At 41.2% G+C, this 21,054-nt stretch overlaps 3 protein-coding genes across 3 annotated transcripts; 2 read left to right on the top strand and 1 right to left on the bottom strand.

The window, feature by feature from the left end:
- The first annotated feature begins 1,869 nt into the window (after nt 1–1,869).
- Nucleotides 1,870–5,964, top strand: LOC311268151 (cytosolic 5'-nucleotidase 3-like). Its single transcript, XM_084371608.1, has 9 exons — nt 1,870–2,151; nt 2,571–2,669; nt 2,758–2,827; nt 2,945–2,991; nt 3,768–3,853; nt 3,942–4,031; nt 4,290–4,452; nt 4,537–4,737; nt 4,834–5,964. Exons 1-9 carry the CDS (start codon nt 2,128–2,130, stop codon nt 4,942–4,944), a joined length of 891 nt encoding a protein of 296 aa, XP_084227734.1. The 5' UTR covers nt 1,870–2,127; the 3' UTR covers nt 4,945–5,964.
- Nucleotides 5,965–6,061: 97 nt separating this feature from the next.
- Nucleotides 6,062–13,219, bottom strand: LOC311268150 (peptidyl-prolyl cis-trans isomerase FKBP10-like). Its single transcript, XM_084371607.1, has 10 exons — nt 12,864–13,219; nt 9,660–9,805; nt 9,387–9,576; nt 9,152–9,297; nt 8,136–8,325; nt 7,911–8,056; nt 7,628–7,817; nt 7,265–7,407; nt 7,016–7,179; nt 6,062–6,764 (listed from the first exon to the last, which is right to left on the bottom strand). Exons 1-10 carry the CDS (start codon nt 13,058–13,060, stop codon nt 6,579–6,581), a joined length of 1,698 nt encoding a protein of 565 aa, XP_084227733.1. The 5' UTR covers nt 13,061–13,219; the 3' UTR covers nt 6,062–6,578.
- A 2,210-nt stretch (nt 13,220–15,429) lies between these two features.
- On the top strand, nt 15,430–20,614 carry p3h4 (prolyl 3-hydroxylase family member 4 (inactive)). Its single transcript, XM_084371650.1, has 7 exons — nt 15,430–16,043; nt 17,126–17,275; nt 17,359–17,530; nt 17,611–17,739; nt 17,827–17,972; nt 18,415–18,498; nt 20,092–20,614. Exons 1-7 carry the CDS (start codon nt 15,597–15,599, stop codon nt 20,239–20,241), a joined length of 1,278 nt encoding a protein of 425 aa, XP_084227776.1. The 5' UTR covers nt 15,430–15,596; the 3' UTR covers nt 20,242–20,614.
- Nucleotides 20,615–21,054: the final 440 nt, after the last annotated feature.

Here is a 21,054-nt window from a genome sequence, read left to right as displayed (position 1 = left end):
TTATATGAATGTGTTGCGACTGACATTCAGGAAGTCCCACTGCCCATAACAGCATAGAGGTTACAGAGCGTAGAAATGATATTCATTTCCACTTTATGACCAACATACGTAATTAGGCCTGCAGATATTAAGTGGAATAAGCTATGTAATTTGCTTTGCATGTGACAGCCTGACATTGTGTCCTTATCTTGGATGTAAGAAATGCTAATGTCATCACTTGCAATTAAAGTTGTTTTGTAAGACAGATGGTTGTACACTTAGTTTATTATTACTATAGTATTGCTTTTGTTGGCCTTGTCTTAAAGGGGCACTATGTAGTTTTGAAGAAGAAATTCAAACTTAGAATAAAATATTAGTGAGGTAATAATACAAACTCAGAGAATGTGAGAGTCTGTAGATATGTACATGTATTAATCACTTTGTTATTGGCCATATGTGAGCTGATTGTAACGTGATGTGAAGAATGAGACCTTCCCTGTCTCTCTGGGTTGCCTATATGAGCCCTTGGACGATTTGTTTAAGTGGTTTAATGCTGCTGGACTATGGATTTCTTTGTGAAGGACTCTGGTCGGATTTCCCACGACAGTCCAAAGAATGTGACTTCATGCACATTCTCATATGCCTCGACTCAGTGCTTCTTTTCAGTCCACTAACAGAAAGCAGACGTTAGTTCAGAAATGGACGACCAGCCTCCAGCACAACAAGAACAAAAAGGGTTTTAACATTCAGCAACAAATTAATGAGAAATGATAGAGAGTAAAGTGTAAAGTACAGTGATGAGCAGCAGGACAGAATTACCTGACAGCACAGAGAGGTCAAGATGAGTTTGTATGTGATGGACTGGTCTGTTATTGTGTACTGTGTCTCCCTCTGGTGGTTATTTTTAGTCATCGAGTACAAACTCACACAGAACTAACAGAAATAGACATGACTATAACTTTACCAGTCAATCAAACATTGGGTCTCTTATTTCTAGACACACACACACGTAGATTAACTGATTTCTAGTTCATGTAGAAGGGAGGAGTAACACTGACCCCTGGTGATGCAGGCTCATGGGAACAGGGAGGGAACCTGAAAGGTGTTCAAAGGTGTTCACTGTGTCAGTTGTGCAGTTAACTTCAGTACCTTTTTGTCATGTGTAGCTTGACATCCCACTTGAGGGGACACAACATGCTCAGCAATGATAATCATGATATAATGATGCATCGTGGTTACGACTCAGTATTGGGAACTACTTTACTTAACATTGTATATTATTATAATTTTGTGAAAGACAAAAAAAAGGGAAAAAAAGAAACGTTTGTCTTAAACGTCTTTATTTTATATGGAAAACACTAAATTCACAAATGAAAATGGACTTAAAAAAAACAACACAGAACAATTTAAAACAGAAATCAGACATTATATTGAAACATTACAAAAACTGAAGAACTGTAAAGCACTGAAAGCTGTAGGCATTCTTCTTTAATGTAATTATTGTGATATCCCTATTTTTTTTTCTTATATGTATCATTGACATGTTTGTTTTTGTTTGTGTGTTCTTTCAGTTTGATGTTGTCTTTGTTTTAAACCAAGATTTGTTTCACTTGAATCTTTCAGCTTATATGTTTTGTTGAAGAGAACTGTATGTCTTGAACATGATATAATAGTGATAATAATTATGATATTAAAATAAAAAAGAGGCAGGGTGGAACCTTTCATCAGGGCCTCTCTTTGCCTTGGGAAGAGTACATACCGTCCCTCCTCAACTTATGCAAGCAAGTAGCGGTGCTGCCTTCACGTGCTTCTCATAGGCTCACACCTGTGAATTTCAGACGAAAAGAAATGTTTGTTCGCTTTAGACCATAGAATAACCTATTCTCACTTTGCTCTTAATTTGCTGGACAGTTTCAACCCACGGTTTCTGGTACACATCACTGGGAAACCGTAAAAATATACTGTGTACCACTTTGTTTTGTCATTATAGTGCGACTGTTAAAAGAATCCCGACACTCTCGTGAGTACACGAAGGCAGCGCTCTAGCACAGATGCTTCTGTCCCGCACATAGCAACATTAACGTTAGCTACACATCTACGGAGACCAACAGCTGATGACACGTCTTTTGTGAAGATAACCTCAACAGAATGGCGGCAGATTTAAAGAAAATGGTAATGTTATTCAGCACGTTTTGAAGGGGGTGACCAAACACCAAAATGAATGCGCCCTACACCAACGAACTTGTGTACTAGCTAGCCAAAACGTCCGGGGTAGTGTGGCTAACATTAGCTTACGTTGACGTTAAATTGGTTCACGTAACTATGACATTGGTTTGTCGTCGTTAGCCATAGAGTCTCGTTAATTACTCTACAGTTAGACGATTATTTGTATGGCGGTTGCACCATTGTTTTGGACCTGGTAATGTGCAGGTCGGGAGTATTTAAGCTAGCTAATAAAGTGAGTTATGCAAATTGACGCTAGCACCTGACTTGTAGCTAACTATCCACCCAGCTGTGCTCCTGTTGGGTGCCTAAACACACAATGCAAATGCAAAGTCTATATAACTCTCGCACTTATTTCCATTGCTAAGATTCCTGAGCTGTCCAACCCGTCAGTGTGCATGAGGGACCCTCAGAGGGTACAGGAGATCCTCCAGTCCATGGTGAAGGCTGGCTCCAACACCGTGCAGGTACACAACATCCACAGCATGATTTAATGTGCCCTTCATGGGCATCATGAATGCAGGTTGATTTTATTAGTTCATGTGTTTCATCCAGGTGATCTCAGATTTTGACATGACCCTAACGAGATTTGCCTACAATGGAAAAAGGTGCCCTACCTGCCACAGTAAGTTCACTGACAATATAGCTGTAATATTCAGGTTATATGGATGCATATAAAGGTTTGTTTTGACTGAACGTTGTTTCATGGCAGTGTCATTTTGTCTTTATATTTTATTTGCAGATATTCTTGACAACAGCAAACTCATCTCAAATGAATGCAAAGAACAGGTATGAACACGGCTTTGGTGCACAAGCAGGATTTCAGTTGGCAGGAATAGAGCCATTTATGTTTTCTCAGCATGTAATATAATGCACTTAACCTAGTGAGCTACATACATAGGGCCACCGATAGTCTTGCCCGTGCCCAAGACAAGATGATCTGCAAAAGCTCGCCCAGCAGATTATTTTTAAGACTAGAGGGCCCTTTTTGACCCTTCCATGACCCAGGGCCAGAGACAACTGACCTTGTGTTCCCACCCCCGTGTTGGCTGCCCTGCATGTGTGTAGGCTTCTTTTAAAAGCAGTAGACTACCTATAAAATATACACAGTATTTAACTAATAATCTTTTTGGTGAACAATTTATTATTTGTTCATTCATTGTCACTCATATTTAGTGTGTCTGTCCTCCTGACACACCTTCAATGGAAAGAATTAAAACATGCAGACAAACTGAACTGATATCTGTGACTTGAATCTGTTCATCTTTAATGCAGAAATATGAGTCCTCCTTGTTACAGACTTCCTGCTGGTAAATCTTCTTTTGGTATTTGCAATGTGTCTCTTTCCAATAAGATAACATACTAAATTATTTTCGAACATTTCTGGAATTTGTTCTAACCATAGACAGAAATGCATCATTCACAAAATAAACCCTTCCCTCAGATATAAGCTTACAAAAAGGTGAAAGATGAAGATTGTCTCTTGCTGTAATTGGAAAATATACAGCAGTTTTCTGGATTGTTACTCACCAGTTACAGTTTTGAGTGTTGTCTGTCTCTGACAGCTGAAGGAGCTGCTCAACAAATACTACCCAATAGAGATCGACTCGTCACGGTCAATAGAGGAAAAGCTGCCCCTTATGGTGGAGTGGTGAGTGTATTATACAGTTTTTACTGAAAACTAAGATATTCTGCATTTGAAGGTGTTCATAAATCTGTGCTGTGCATCTATGTCACAGGTGGACTAAAGCCCATGAACTGCTGGTACAACAGGAGATTAGGAAAGACCTGCTGGCCACGGTGGTGCGGGAGTCAGATGCCATGCTGAGGTTAGAAAAGTCCTCTCTCTGAACACCAGAAAATCTATTGAATAGTTTAAATGTTAAAAGTACTTGATAATATGGATAATTTAAAGGGTTACTTATGTATTTTTCAACCTGAACATCATGTTTTTATATCTGATTGACCAAAAGTTTGTTCAGTGTTAAGCAAGAAACGCTGCAGCTGGCAAAAACATGGGAAAACAGGGTGCATGCTGGGAAAAAAAGTTATCTTTTAACTCTAACAATGAGTTGATGTTTTAACAGGGAGGGCTACCAGCTCCTCTTCGACCACCTGCACGAGCACAGCATCCCTCTGCTCATATTCTCCGCTGGGATTGGAGACATCCTCGAAGAGGTGATTCGCCAGGCGGGGGTCTTCCACTCCAACGTCAAAGTCTTCTCCAACTACATGGACTTTGATGAATCTGTAAGTAGTCACACCACAAACTACAGTTTCATCCCCACACTAGGGATTGAAACAGTATTTCACTTTCTTCATCTGCTGGTACAGGGAGTGTTGAGGGCTTTCAAGGGAGAGCTGATCCACATCTACAATAAAAGGGAAGGTGCACTGCTCAACACCGGCCATTTCAAGGAGCTGCGGACGCGGCCTAACGTGGTACTGCTGGGAGACTCTCTGGGAGATCTGACCATGGCTGACGGGGTGCAGGACATGGAAAACATCCTTAAGATTGGCTTTCTCAATGACAAGGTAAATAAAAAACACACTCATGATCATTAAAAGTATTAGATGCCATTAGAGAATGGAATGCTCCAATAACCAAGTTAAATCTCTTGTTTTCCTCAGGTGGACGAGAGGAAGCAATCTTACTTGGACTCATATGACATTGTGTTGGTAAAAGATGAGACCTTGGAAGTCCCCAACGCAGTTCTGCTCTACCTCACTGGCAATAAGTAAACTGAGAATTGAGAACACCACTGGCCATTTGGTGTTGGACACTCCGGTGCGCCAGCTGAGGAGGCACCCGCTCAGAAAATGCCAATTGAAGGCTTTTTCCACAGCCAACCAAGAATGTGTCATCACCATTTATTTCACAAAAATTATTCACAAGTCCTGTTAACAGTCGCACCTCACGCACACGTCAGCCTTTTATATTTTTGTCCATTGGTCTTCTTCTCATGATATGGTTAAACTGCTCTTGGACCACACTGTATGTGATGGAAGCCAGATCTGCACCGTCTACCTACTGTGCAGCCTGTTACGTGTAAGTTTGCTTCGGTGAAGATCGGTGTTGTCAGACAGTTTCGGTCCTCGTAAAGGATGTAATGATAAAGGGAAAGAAAAGCGCACAACATACATGGCAGCACTTGATCCTGCATTTTGTTTGAAACTCATTTCCAACCTCATACAATAAAGCTAATATTAGAGAATTTTAACCTGAAACTTGAAGTTTTTCAAGATGTTTTAACATTTTATTACATTGTGAAGTATTTTCTGGTCATGTTGTCCAGTGTTCAGTACCAGTTGTATTTTTTATGGAAACTGTTGTTTTTCTTACGCGACACCACAGTGCTACGAAGTGTGAACTTATGAGAACAACACTTGATTTTACAGTAAAATAAATAGAAGAACACATGAAAACAAATAAAAAAAATAAATAGCTCTTTTTTGGCCGAGGATTTGTAAGAACTACCTCAGGAGTGTTGCAGTAATACAAAAAAAAACAACTTTTTTTAGTATTTTACATGATTTCACCTTCGGCCATTTGAACTAAAGTTTTTAAAAAATTCTGCACTGCAATGAACAAAAGTTTCCAAAAACTTTATAACTGATGGTTAAAACAATATTTTAGAAACAATGATTTTATTTTCTGTCACGTCTGAACAATGTGCCACAAACTGTCTTTTTTATCTTCCTGTCTGAACTCATTACCTCTTCATGTACCAACTCATCTGAAATAAAATGAGGTTTCATCGGTTTCTGATCACCTTGTTTCATTAGTTTCCAGGCCAGTGAATTAAGGTCTTTAGGTGCAGGGTTGTACATGGACAGTGTGATAGAAAGAAAGTCAGTGTTCATTTTATTGTATCATAAAACAGTTTATTTTATGCCCCACAACACGCTTTATACATATATTTTAGGATAACAGATTTTCACTCCCAATTCTACTGTACAACCAGTGGTTTATCATCATTCTCATGAGGCACTAAATTTACAGGTCATTTACATAAAATGTAACTCTGGACAAACGGTCGAGCCCAAAAGACTTCTTAGGTAGCTCAATGTAAATGTGTGAGTAAAATTTGCTTCACTACGGACCATTTCTTTTCCTTTCACATTTTTCACAACACATGTTCCCTGTGCACAACTTACAGGTGGTTTTCTTGCTATTATTCAGCTCCATTACAGTGGTTCTACTGAGATAGCATTTGCATTTTTTAAGCAAACTGTTTGTATGCCCGCAGGCTCGGCAATGTTTCAATCACGGAAACATTTTCACAATAGCTGCACAACAGTTGCTAAGATGACAGCCTGACCCCGGCCACAAATACCAGCTCCTCCCCACCACTGAAATCCTGCATGAGTTCTCTTTACAGCTCGTCTCGTACCACTCGTTCAGGCTCCTCCGTCTTAAGTTTCAGTTCATCTTCTACGATCTTCCCATCTTCATTGCGGTCCTGATTATTGAACATGTCCTTAATGACGTCATCTGCATCTGTTCCTGGGCGAAGACGACCTTTGCCCTCTTTAACTTGGAGCGTGAGGAAGGCTGAAAACTGGAGAAAACATGAGAGGGTTGCAATTGTTTAAACAGTGTCTTGTATTAAAATATACTTTTGAAGGGCGAATTACTTCAGCCATATTCGCATGGGACTAGTTTTACCAGGTGACCTCATGATTTAGAAATTACGTCGCCCACATTTTGGTTTCTCGTGTATTTTACTCAAATTTACTGACATTCAGCCCTTGGCTATGATGTCAAGGCTAATAGGGCTTTAGTTGAACTGACCCTGGCTTGTCTGCTTACCTCCTCTAGAGGAACCTCTTTGTCACCGTTGAGGTCCATAGCAGGAAAGAGGGGATTGGGGCTGTCTCCCAGCCACACAAACATGTATCCTTCAGGCACACCCTTCTGCAGCTCCACTAACTCCAGCTCAAAGAAGAGCACTGCACTCCCGGGGACTCCTCCAGCTGGAGACACCAACACAGAGGAGATAAAACATGACTGAAAAGAAAGGGTGTGCAGAGTGTGATCTGAGATATGCCAATCACTGACCTCCATTTTCACCGTGTCCCCAGTGCGGTGGAACGACCACCTCCCTCCTCTCTCCCTCACACATGCCACTCAAACCTTTCTCCAGACCTGAGATCACATTGTTTGTGCCGAGAGTCGTGAAGGAAGGCGAATCGAGCTTGTCCCTGAAAATCAACACATAACCTGTTAACTCTAAATAAAAAATCAAAGCTACATAAAACTTTTCTACTAAAACCTTGAACCATGCAGGCTTACATGCTTTGGTCATGGATACATAAATGCAGTTTCAAGTACATTAAAATCCATCAGACAAGAAGCAGGCAATGATTACATGCATGAACCAGGAGGATGCAGTGCAGTAGAACAACAGCAGAGGGCGCTCACGAGGAGTACAGCAGGGTCCCGTCCATCAAGGAGCAATTATAACGATACTGAATCAAATCGTCAGCTTCACTCTTCATGTTGCATTCCTGAGGCTTGTGGGTGACTTTGATATGGACCGGGTCTTCGGGGTTGTGGAAATCAATGACGTGAATGTCAAAGACCAACACAGCAGAGCCGGGAATGATGTCTCCTGCAGCAGGGGAAACCAGGCATAAAAAACAACAAGGCTTAGTGGTTTGTTTCTTCATTCCAAGTGTGTCTTGATTAAATGTGTCACACTCACCTACTCCTTCCTCGCCATAGGCCATGTGAGGAGGGACGATAACCCTTCTCTTCTCTCCTATGCACAGCCCCTGCAGGGCTTTGTCAATCCCTCTGATCACGTACCCCATGCCGATGTAAGTGTTATAGGTGCTGTTTCTCTGGTAGCTGACGAAAGAAGCATCAAACTCAGAAAACATTTTAATGTAAGCAAAATCACCTGAAGATCAAGAAATCTCAGCTGTACCTCGAGTCGAAGGCCGTACCATCCTGGAAGGTCCCGTTGTAGTGGTAACGGATGTAATCCCCAGTCTTTGTCTTGCGGGTGCAGCCTTCAGGCACCACCTTCATCTGCACCATCAGATCATCCTTCGGGTTGAACAAATCAACCAACAGCACCTCGAACACCAGAGTGGCCTGAGGAGGGATCCGAGTTCCTGTCAGGAAAAAGAGTAGGATTTGTAGTTTCAGGTGCACACCAGTCACATACTTCACCTCAACGTGACCTTTTTTTCCCCTAACTTTAGATTAGCTTCATAGCTTCCAGGCAGACCTGTATTTGTTCTGGTAAGTGTGGTATGTAACTTGCTGTTACTTGCAGAGATAGAGTCGTGCGTGACCTATACATCATTATTGCATAATAACGCAATGCATGTGGACTCATGAACACTTTGACAGGGAGAATGTCAGTCAACACATGTGCCTGACACACCTACAGAGAGGTATTTCTTCAAATAGCCGTAGTACTACAATTTTTGTGTATTAATCTGCCGACTCATCTTGTCTTGGTTAATTCTGTTAAAACAATGCAACTATTTTTCTCTACTCTTGTGTTTTGTTTCGTCTGCCTCCAAGTCAGAGTGAGTCAGACATCCATGGGTCTATAAAACCTCAAAGTGCTCATAATTAAAGATATAATCTGAGCCACCTGGATAGATTTTAATCGGCAATGGCGGTTGTTTAACACAAAGGACAACACCTACAAAGATCACATCTTTTGTTTTGAGAATGCCCACAGCGGCAGAGATTTCACACTGTGCGTTTAAGATCTACCAAACTTAAAATACTACACAAATACTACACTAAAAAATACTGTCAGAAGATAACAACATAAGGATCACCTGCCACACCGGTGCAACCTTTTCTATGCAGACTCTGTTCTTTGACAATTAAACCAATTTACATCTTTAACAGGTTATATTTTGGTAACTTTATTATTATTTGATGCTAGCTTCAATCATCTTGAACATCATTAGTTAGTACCAGAGCCATTCTCTCCGTATGCCATGAAGGGTGGGACGATGATGATCCTTTTCTCCCCGACACACATGCCCAAAAGGCCCTCGTCCATGCCTTTGATGAGGTAGCCCTGCCCCAGGTATGTGTCATAGGTTGTATTCCTCGAGTAACTACATGAAGCACAATTCAAAGTTCTTGAGAATCACAGAAACAGACAAGAGATAGCTCGTGCTAACACTACACCATGCTGCAGCCTCACCTGGAGTCGAAGGCCTCACCGGACAGCAGGGTGCCGTTATAGTGGTAACGGATGTAATCTGATACCACGGTGGTGCGGTTGCAGCTCGCAGGTTTGCTGAGTGTGCGGATCTGGACCTTGTCCTCAGCGCTCCATATGTCCAGCAGGAGGACATCGAACACCAACACAGCGTCAGGAGGGATTACACCACCTGTCAGATAAACAACACTGATTGGCATACAGCAGCACAGATAACGTATCCAACAAGGTGCTGTTTCATGTGTCTGTCTGCACCTGTTCCAACACTTCCATAGGCCAGGTGAGGAGGGACTGTGATCCTCCTGCGTTCATTGACACACATGCCCTGAAGACCGCGGTCCATCCCCGTGATGAGTCGGCCCAGGCCGACCTGGCTGATGAAGGCTTTGCCTCGGTCATGACTGTAGACAGTAGAGGAGGGAGGTGAGGATGAAGGATCGATGGAAGATCACACATTATGTAGAAAAGTCAAAATAGAAGGCAAGAAAAAGACCATTTAAATGTGTTGAGGCGCTCGTGTCACGTCAAGTCACGTCAAATCACGTCATGTCAGAGTGTGTTTTAGTTCACACTTTGACTTTTTATTTCACACTTTGACTTTTTATTTCACACTTTGACTTTTTATTTCACACTTTACACTTTTTATTTCACACTTTGACTTTTTATTTCACACTTTAGACTTTTTATTTCACACTTTTGACTTTTTATTTCTCACTTTTGACTTTTTATTTCTCACTTTTGAATTTTAATTTCACACTTTTGAATTTTAATTTCACATTATTGACTTTTTATTTCTCACTTTTGACTTTTTTTTTTCAAAAGTCAAAAGTGTGAGGAAAAAGACCACACTCTGCAGTGCGAGCACTTTGCTCTACTACATCAGCTGGCCGCCTGGTATCACCATCGCTAAGAGCAAACAAAGGCCGCTCAGCGAAGTCGCGACTCTTCTCTGCTCTGGCACCCCAGTGGTGGAACAAACTCCCGACCAATGTCAGGACAGCAGAAGCACTCGCCATCTCCCGCGTCTGCTAAATGTCACTAAATGTAAATGTAATTGTATTGTATTGTAATATTGTAAATACTAAGTTCATATTGTAAATACTATGTATATACGAGTTAATTCTATTTCTTATCGTCTTATTATATTATATTATATTATATTATATGTTTATGTTTTACTTTTTATTATTGTTTAGTGTGACATTGTTCTTTGGCTGCTGTGACTAAGAAATTTCCCCATTTGCGGGACAAATAAAGGAATTCTGATTCTGATCATGTAAAAAGTCAAAAGTGTGAAATAAAAAGTCAAGAGTGAGAAATAAAAAATCAAAAGTGTGAAATAAAAAGTCAAAAGTGAGAAAAAAAGTCAAAAGTGAGAAATGAAAAGTCAAAATTGAGAAAAAAAAGTCAAAAATGAGAAAAAAAAAGTCAAAAGTGAGAAATGAAAAGTCAAAAGTGAGGAAAAAAAAGTCAAAAGTGTGAAATAAAAAGTCAAAAGTGTGAAATAAAAAGTCAAAAGTGAGAAATAAAAAGTCAAAAATGAGAAATAAAAAGTCAAAAATGAGAAAAAAAAAAGTCAAAAGTGAGAAATGAAAAGTCAAATGTGTGAAATAAAAAGTCAAAAGTGAGAAATAAAAAGTCAAAAATGAGAAAAAAAAAGTCAAAAGTGAGAAATAAAAAGTCAAAAGTGAGAAAAAAAAGTCAAAAGTGAGAAATAAAAAGTCAAAAGTGAGACATAAAAAGTCAAAAGTGTGAAATAAAAAGTCAAAAGTCAGAAAAAAAAGTTAAAAGTGAGAAATGAAAAGTCAAAAGTGAGGAATAAAAAGTCAAAAGTGTGAAATAAAAAGTCAAAAGTGAGAAATAAAAAAGTCAAAAGTGTGAAATAAAAAATCAAAAGTGAGAAAAAAAAGTCAAAAGTGTGAAATAAAAAGTAAAAAGTGAGAAATAAAAAGTCAAAAGTGAGAAAAAAAAGTCAAAAGTGAGAAATAAAAAGTCAAAAGTGAGAAAAAAAAGTCAAAAGTGTGAAACCAAAAGTCAAAAGTGTGAAATAAAAAGTCAGAAGTAAGAAAAAAAGTCAAAAGTGTGAAATAAAAAGTCAAAAGTGTGAAATTAAAAGTCAAGTGAGAAATAAAAAGTCAAAAGTGAGAAATAAAAAGTCAAAAGTGTGAAATAAAAAGTCAAAAGTGTGAAATAAAAAGTCAAAAGTCGAGAAATAAAAAGTCAGAAGTGAGAAACAAAAAATCAAAAGTGTGAAATAAAAAGTCAAAAGTGTGAAATAAAAAGTCAAAAGTGTGAAATAAAAAGTCAGAAGTGAGAAACAAAAAGTCAAAAGTGTGAAATAAAAAGTCAGAAGTGAGAAATAAAAAGTCAGAAGTGAGAAATAAAAAGTCAAAAGTGTGAAATAAAAAGTCAAAAGTGAGAAATAAAAAGTCAAAAGTGTGAAATAAAAAGTCAAAAGTGTGAAATAAAAAGTCAGAAGTGAGAAACAAAAAGTCAAAAGTGTGAAATAAAAAGTCAAAAGTGTGAAATAAAAAGTCAGAAGTGAGAAATAAAAAGTCAGAAGTGAGAAACAAAAAGTCAAAAGTGTGAAATAAAAGTCAAAAGTGTGAAACAAAAAGTCAAAAGTGAGAAATAAAAAGTCAAAAGTCGAGAAATAAAAAGTCAGAAGTGAGAAACAAAAAGTCAAAAGTGAGAAACAAAAAGTCAAAAGTGTGAAATAAAAAGTCAAAAGTGTGAAATAAAAAGTCAGAAGTGAGAAATAAAAAGTCAGAAGTGAGAAATAAAAAGTCAAAAGTGTGAAATAAAAAGTCAGAAGTGAGAAATAAAAAGTCAAAAGTGAGAAACAAAAAGTCAAAAGTGTGAAAATAAAAAGTCAAAAGTGTGAAATAAAGTCAAAAGTGTGAAACAAAAAGTCAGAATGTATTTCCTTAATTTAGACTTTCTCGTGATTTTGAGTTTTTATCTCATAATTTAAATTCTGGCCCATAATTACTGCCTTTCATCTCATAATTATAACTTCCCCCTATGATTTAAACTTTACAATCAAGGCCCAGCTGGCTGAGAGGATCTTCCCCAGCTGAAGGATCAATGACTGAGACTGGACCGACCTGTTTGAACAGAGACCCCTGTGTCCCTGCACTCCTGACGCTATAGGAGGAGAGGGTGCAGCATCCCCCCCTCACATCGCCGCACTGACACGTCTACAGATGTGATTTCGGCTGCAGTAACTGATCCGTGAGCCTGCATCCATCAGGATCACTGATGGGGGGTTTCTGCAGTTTGTGTGTTTATCCTGGCGCCTCCATTCCAGTGAGGGCTAGCTTAATCTTACAAGCTAACGCTGTGGTTTAGCGGTTGTTTCGTTAACGTAGCTTGTTTTTTTTAACTTTAAACATGAAAGCTAACATTCCTGTGGGGAAACGGAAACAGTTTAAACGGTGCATGTGGCTGTAACTTCACCTGGAGTCGAACTTTTTCCCGTCTGTGTGGAAGGTGCCGTTGAAATGATAGCGGACGAAGTCTTCGGTCTGCACCTCCCGGGGACAAACTTTCGGTATGTCGTACCGGTCGACAACAATGTCCACTAACGGGCCCGGGTCGCAGGTCACCGCCGCGACGTGGAGGACGAACAAAACCAAACATACAAGCAGATCCATCTGGAGAAGTTTGTGGGGAGAACTGCGGGAGCTTGCTGAGCAGAAAGTCCGTCTGCCAGCGGGGTGATGCGGGAGAAGTGGAAGGAGAAACACCGCAAGAAGTTTGGGATAGCGGAGCTGCGTCAAGGCTGCGGGAACGAGACAGACCACTTCCGGTTACAAAATAAAAGCCCTCTCAAATAACATTGGATATGGAGAAAGTGGCAGTTGTAGCAGCAAAATGTAACACTTGCATTTGACCACATATATTGTTGTTACCTTGCACTGTTTTATTTCACATACTGACATGTAGCCTCATGTTTTATAGCACCTTTCAGCACCGTGAGCTTTGCTGATTTGTGAGCAGCTGTTAGTGCACAATAGCACTCAGGTCGGATGTTGCGGGTACATCCAAGGCCATCCAGCCATCTGAATATTGTTTTGTGAAATCTCCCTTTCTCGAGGTATCTCTGAGTGTGCTATAAGCTGTGACTTTGTAAATAAGGATTTAAAAGTGTTGCAAAAGTACACTGTCCACTCAAAACTGTGTATCTTTAAATGTGGTGTATTTTTTGATCATCTGAAAAATGCATTGCCACGAAGCTGAAAACATGGCTGTTTGTCTTAGCTAATGAAAAGTTGACATTTTGGACTGGACAGTGACAAGACAATGTATTATGTTGATGAAGGTTCTCAGTCATCCAGGTCATGGTTAATCTTAATGATGCATCGTGGGCAACTGGACGCGTTTTCAGTTTCTTGAAGATGTTTCACCTCTCGTCCAAGAGGCTTCTCCAGTTCTAACTAACTGGAGGAGAGTTGCAGGGTTTTTAAATCGGCTTAAGTTTATTTTCTAGAAACATCTGGCAGGCGAAATTTAACCCCATGATGGGGCAGCTTTGTGTCCCACTTTTGCACCCCCTGGTCTAAGATTACAGCACCTTGAATTAGAGTATGGAATAAAATGACATTTGAAATAATATGCATATTTAATCAAGTAAAAAAAGAAACTCTATATTGTCTGTCACAATAACAGAAAAGTAAAAAAAAGTCTATTTCTTTAAGCAACAAGAATCTGCATTTACTTTGTGCTTTTATTCTAACAGGTAACTAGACCGTACTTCCGGTGTTGTCTCTGTATCTTGACGCATGTTTCGGATCATGTCCTCCAGAGAGCCGCAGCAGCAGCAGAGGAGGAGGAGGAGGAGGAGGAGGAGGAAGAGGAGGAGTGGCCCCTGGGCCCCCACCCACATTTTAATGGAATTCTGCAAACGTGTAACGCCTGGCTCAGAGGCCCGGCCCCGTGATTTCAGGATTTCACTCACGTATAAGATGAGTAGAAAATCATAATGTGCCTCCCCCACAATGTGGAGCGAGTCTCTCCTCTCTTGTCACAGTATGACGGGCTGTTTTTTTTTGTTTTTTTTAAGTTCTGAATCTAAACCTTTATTGCTTTTTGGTCACATCTGTCTGAATCATTAAAGAGGCCCCATGTCCTAATAACCACCACACATCTTTACCTGAAGAGCTTATAAAGGTTTGAGTCACTGCAGACTCTGATGTGATGTGTCAACAGATGGATATTAAAGCTCCCCAGGTCTCAGCTTGTTAGTTTCCAAGGAATGCAGCCGAGATATAAATCATTACCATGCACAAAATACAGCAGCCTCCAGACAGCTATTCAGTTTATATTTCATGAATATGATCTGCCCACAGTTTAAGAGGTGTGAGCACAATTAAAAGAAATAAAACGAAAACAACAACAAAAAATCCCTTAATGTGTTTAAACTAATGTGTGTGTTGGGTGTTTTGAGTCTGGAAAACAGTGAGGGAAGCTGCTGGACCCTGTTCTTCTGTCTTCAGGTCCAAACTTAAGACTGTGACGTCTGTGTCAAGCCAGCGAGAGTTACTACTATTTATACCGGAAGTGGGGATTTCTCTCTTCAAGGTTAAATGTCAAATGCTGCATTTGTCACATGTAACTGCAGGTATCAGTTAACTTATTTATTTATTACAGCTATTTTTTTACATATCTGGTAGTTCCAGTAGTTATTTGCATGCATAAATAACAGACTTTGTTTGTTTACTTGTTTTTTTACACATCTTTTTGTATGTATATCACTCTCCTGACCTGAGGTGATTCAGCACAGACAATATGTGGGATTTTTTTTGTTAGATATTCGCACAATACTTTGAGAAGTCTGTAATACAGCTAAAAAGCATTGCTTTGAGATAAACAAATGCAGACATGATGTTCCCTGACCCTGTGGTTTAGGCCTATCTCAAGCAAGTTTTTGATTTTATTGATAAACAAGGTGTCAAATGATGGAGGGAAGTAAAAACACATGGAGGAACGGCTGCGTAAATGGGCTCGACATTCAAATGCGCTTTTATTTTGAAAGCGTTGACCGGAAGTTGGTACTCCCAGCATCTGGTCTCACAGGGTTTTCGCAGCCTACGTGCAGGCAGACATGAGCATTCCCTGGTGAAGAAAGAGGAAGTTTCCAGATCCATTCAAAACACGAACAGTCTCCTGCCGGAGCCGGTGGAGGTGACGATGCTCCCGAGCAGCTTGTGTGTGGCCCTTCTCCTCCCGGCCCTGGCCCTGGTGGAGGCTCAGTATGAGACGTACAGCTTTAAAAGTTTCCCCCAGAAGGACATCATGCCGCTGGACTCCGCGTACGGACACGCACTGGAGCAGTACGGGGCGCAGAACTGGGCAGAGAGCATCAAATACCTGGAGCTCAGCCTGCGGCTCCACCGGCTCCTGCGGGACAGCGAGGCGTTCTGCGGCCGCAACTGCAGCTCCGTGAGCCGGGACAACGACACCCTGTTCGCCGACAGCAGCCTGCGCCTTATGCGCCACATCCTGCTGAGGGCTGCGTGTCTGAAAAAGTGCAAAGCGGATTTTCCAGTGTTCAGCCTCTCGTACCCGCGGAGGGATGTGCTGGAAACTTTCGAGCAAAGGGTGCCGTATCGGTACATACAGTATGCGCACTTCCAGGTGAGACTAAATAAATGTGGGCCTTCAGCACCAAGTCCTAAAGTTGTGCCAAGTACTTACACGACAAAATGTGACTAAACTCAAAGTGGATGTTATGTAAAAGACATTAAAGTGCAGTCTGGGCGTTTGCAGCCCACTGGAGTATGAGTAATAACACAGGAACAGATTTAACGCTGCCGTAACTGTGCGTAACGGGCACAGTTACCTCACTAAAGCGTCTGCAGTCGGTCTCTAGACGCAGATCGACTCACTGAGAGGAATTTTCTAGAGGAGGAGATGTGCAGTAAGGTTTCCCTGCTGCTTTGTTGCGCCCTCCTGCCGACCAAGCAGGAGTTGAGCATGTGCCACGTCTCTTCAGTGTTGCCCCTGAAACAATCCCCTTGTTCTTCTCTGTCAGACGGGCTGAGGAGGACTGGGGTTTGCTGACTGGTCTCATTGTTGCATAGTAAAGAGTTTCACGTAGTGCGCTAATGTGTGGGTGATCCTCATGTTAGTCTAGACAACATCCATTCTGTTAATTTACTGAACAGCCACATCACAGATCTGGCTGCTGTGATCCTCCAGAAGCTGAAGGTGTTGTTGGCACTCACCTCATCAAAGGGATGTGTCTGAAAGCCTTAAAGGAGAAGTTCACGCAAGAATGAAAATCCAGTCGTTATCAGCTCACCTTCAAGCCGATGGAAAGTCAGGTGAAGTTTTGTAGTCAACAGCTCCAGAAGTGTTTTGTTGACTAGAAAAGCTGCATTGCTTGAATGTGAGTTGTCCAAAGAATCAGTCTTAAATCAGTCAAGTTATCTTGAGAAGTGTGTCTGATACCTTGAATCTTTTTGGCCAAGGCTCCATATATGTGCACGAGTTGTTGTCTCTTATTGTTTTCACATTTCTGCATACAGCACCGCATTAGTTTTCCAGTCATCCTCTCAGCAAGACTTTGTGTGCTGACATCAGCGATCCACATCTGTTATTTGTTGGAGCAAAGGGGTCAGAGGTCACGTTGTCCAGTGAACAGTGGAGCCGGTGTCGATGCCAGTGAGGGGAAAATACTGTCCAATCAAACTGTAACGCTATCTCTTCCTCCTCAGATGAACAACCTGGAGAAGGCTGTGGCAGCGGCCCACACCTTCCTGAAGAAGAACCCGACCGATCCCTATCTGACCAAGAACATGAACTACTACAAGACGCTGTTCGAAGTGGAAGAATATCTCATCGATCACGAGGAGCAGCCGTACGAAGTTCGTAGATGAAACACCGTCGTCCTGATCTGGAGTGCGAATAAAGTGTGTGCTAAACTCTAATCAGTCTCTTTGTTGTCCAGAGCGTCTTCCTGAAGAGCGTGACGCTTTACAACAACGGAGACTTCAGCAACAGCGCCCGAAACATGGAGCAGGCCATCACGCAGTACTTTGAAATATACGCCAGCTGCTTAGCCGGCTGTGAGGGCTCATATGAGATCTTAGAGTTCAAAGACTTCTATCCCACCCTGGCAGGTGAGAGGAGATGAGTTCAGTATGTTTCGGATGAGAAAATAATAGCTTTGCGCTCACTTTCTCTCTGGTGTCTCCCTCAGATCTCTACACTGATGTGCTGAAGTGTCAGGTCAAATGTGAAGTGCAGCTGACACCCAGCGTCGGAGGCTTCTTTGTGGAGAAGTTTGTAGCCACCATGTATCACTACCTCCAGTTTTCCTACTATAAATGTAAGAAGTACGACAAAGACAGCTACTCTGGACACGGTAACGTTTGTAATGAAGCTTTAACATGTGGTATTTTGTGATCTTTTACAGTGAACGATGTAAAGAACGCTGCTCCGTGTGCAGCCAGCTACATGCTGTTCGACCCTAAAGACCAGGTGATGCTGCAAAATGTGCAGTACTACCACTTCTACCGGGAGCAGTGGGGGCTCGAGGAAAAGGACTTTCAGCCTCGGCCTGTGAGTGAAACAAAGGCTCTCTTTTGGTTCTTCTTTTCTGGCTCACAGGCAGCAGAAAGTTCACGCTGGTTGCACTTAACCAAAGCAGTAAAGCTATAGCATGAAGTGCTCTTGGCGTGAACATGAACGCAATCTCAGGGTTGTAATTAGAAACCAGCGTACCCTCGTTAAGACGGACTTGTTTTCCTATCTTTTTTTCGCTCGCAGCTGCAGCGTACCAGCTCTGTGTTGAGCTGGCCTGCCTCGTAAACATCTTCGCCTACAGAAGGTACTGCTGTAAATACTTTAAGGTTCCCGAACTGAGAGGCAAAAAAAAAAGCAGTAAACAAAAGGACAACAGGCCAAATTTGTTGCTCGGGGCAGAGCCGTAAAGCAGAGGTTTGGTTTGTTCTCGCCTGCTGCTCGGGTCAACACAAGAGCTGATGCCACTTTTGTTTTTCAGGAGGCTCTGAGGTATTTTAACACGACAACCAAGCAGAGAGAGATGCTGGCGTTTGCACTGAACTACCTACAAACAGACGATGAGGTATGTTGCTACTGATGTGGGAAGCAGAGAAAGACTGGGAGGGTCACATTTAGTTCATCTTCATGCAATCCAAAACGCTGTTGTGCTTTTTTTTTAAATGTATTTTTTAAATAATTTTTGTGTTATTCAAAGGAAGATAAAAAAAGGCTGTGGGGAAATTTGATTGGCTTGGCTGTGTAATGGTGCGACGACAAATTAATGCCAAAATATGGGGCACAATGTGAATTACGTAATGACAAACCTCTTTTGTTTGGCGACTGAATCTTTTTCTCAAAGGAGAACTGGGGACACGAATACACAGATCAGATACGCCTGCTGCAGCAGACACAAACACAATTTAAAGGTCCCGTATTATGGACATTTTTAGGCGCATACCTTTATCTTAGATGTGTACGGGACAATGTTAACAAGCTTTAAAACGCATCATGTTTCTCATATTGTCCATTCCTGCAGCGCCTCTATTCACCCTCAGTCTGAACAGTCTTCTGCTGGACTTTAAAACAAACCTGTGTAACTTTTTCTGAACAGTGCCACTGTGGCCACAAGTGACAGTTATGTAATAATATTAAACGCACATACATAATGTAGAAAAACATCTTAAAATCAGGAACCTGTGACCAGAAACAGTGATTCCAGGTTGGCAGTTTTATCGAGTGAATACTACGAACACTATTTTAATTGCTTTGCCCTATTAGCTAACACTGTTAAGGCCTTGAAGGTGTCGCTGGTGCATCAGCTGTTGTGATATTTTGTTACTTACTTACTACCATTTTTCTTAATTCAAAAGCTACATAATCTCTCTTAAAACTGCTAGGCAGAAAAAAAATCCACATTCCAGACATTAAAGGGCCATTTCACCGAAATTGCAGACATGTTTTTTTCGGTTACTCCAAGTAGCGGTATGATGCTTTTCTGATCTTATCTGACGAGTTTGTTCGGATGTCCGCCCCTATCTAGATCTTTTATTGAACTGCACAAACAAAACCTCCATTGTGCCCGGAGGTTTCAGAGACAGACATCAGATAAAACCCAAACCAACTGCATGACTAGACAACCTGAGGGAGACGCAATTATGAAAACATGTTTGTGCGAACTGACACTTTAACTCGGCTCAACAGCAGCAACTAAACTGGCTGATATGGTTAAAGTTTGCCCCTCTGTTTTCCAAACTACTATTTCACATTTTAGTAAAAGGGAGATAAACTTTTACTTTGAGGTTATGGAAAAGTGGAGCACGAGAAAAAAGTCTAAGAGGATGAAAGGGGGAGAAAGAGGGGATGAAGGCTGCGGAAGAGAGAGCAGGAGGGGGGCCGTGTTTTCCGCCAGCAGCGTGTGGTATGTGGCTGGGAGGTGTCGGCCACTGAGGCTGTGCCACATCTATTTAACTCAGGTCAGCCCCTCCCAGCTCTGCTCGGTGCCTGGACCTGAGTGGTGGGGAGGACTGAGAGAGAGAGTTCAGGCTGAATTACAGGCTGCACAAGCGACAGATTTATAGACATAAGATGGAAAAAGTTACGTCTTGCCAGATAGAGTGGAAGTAAGATAGTAAAATGTTTGCTCGCTTTTGACTGAGTGTGTTGTGTTAACTTTAAGGACGTGGTGAGTCCAGAAGAAGTGGCCACCTCTCAATCCGAGCATCCCGACGCCGAGTTTGAGGGCGTGGGAGACTACGAGGAGTCCTTCCTGGCTGAGTGGTGGCAAGAACCCAAAACGAAGTGGGACGCCGGAGAGGTCGCGGATTGACGGCTGTCCTCGTCTCCTTGTTCTTCCAGCTCTGTCTCACCTCTCCTGACGACAGACCAACAGTATTTAGCAGCAAGCGGCTGAAGAATAAACGAACAAACTTATCCGTCATGTTGATCAAGATCAGAGATTGACATATTCCGTCTTGGCTGTCATCAGCCTTTTAAAACTGTTGTTTTATAATCAGTCATTAGCCTGAATGCCAGTACCTGTTAATGACTTTTTCTCTTTTTTTTTACAGTTTTAATTTAATGAAAGCTGAATGCTGCGGTGCCGTGGTATCAGGAAGGTGACATGTAGCATTTCTCATGCTGAGTGTTTTGTCCACCGCCATTTGGGTTATTGCTCATGATTAAAGTAATATTTTAATATACTTTTTTGTTTTTGTCACTTAATACTTATAAGATTGCAGTCGGTTGAAATAATAAGTTGAATGAGTCCGATAACTGATTAATCACCCCTTGGGAATCATTCTAGTATTGTTTGTCCCATACTGACCACAACTTAACATAAAGACTGATATTTAACAAATGTCTTTCAGAGGTAAAAAAAAACAAAGCGCTGAACTCTATCTATTAAAACAACAAAAAAATAAATACCAAAGAGGAAGACAGTGAGATGTGAGAGTAGGAGGTGTGATTTGATGTTTTAGTACTTTTATTCTTTCCATTTCAATTCAACTACAAGCCTCAGTTCATTTCTTTCTTTTTGTCTCAATTCAAAAAGATAGTGTCTAAAAATATGGGATAGGATGCATCTTATTTTCTCTTTTTTCCCCCGTAAACTTCAGAACAGATTGTACTTGATACCAAC

Source organism: Pagrus pagrus (assembly GCF_965226575.1).
Source record: "Pagrus pagrus genome assembly, chromosome: 13".
In the NCBI taxonomy this organism is placed as follows: Eukaryota; Metazoa; Chordata; class Actinopteri; order Spariformes; family Sparidae; genus Pagrus; species Pagrus pagrus.
Note: the sequence above shows the minus strand (reverse complement) of the source record. Positions and strands in the feature narration are given on the sequence as shown.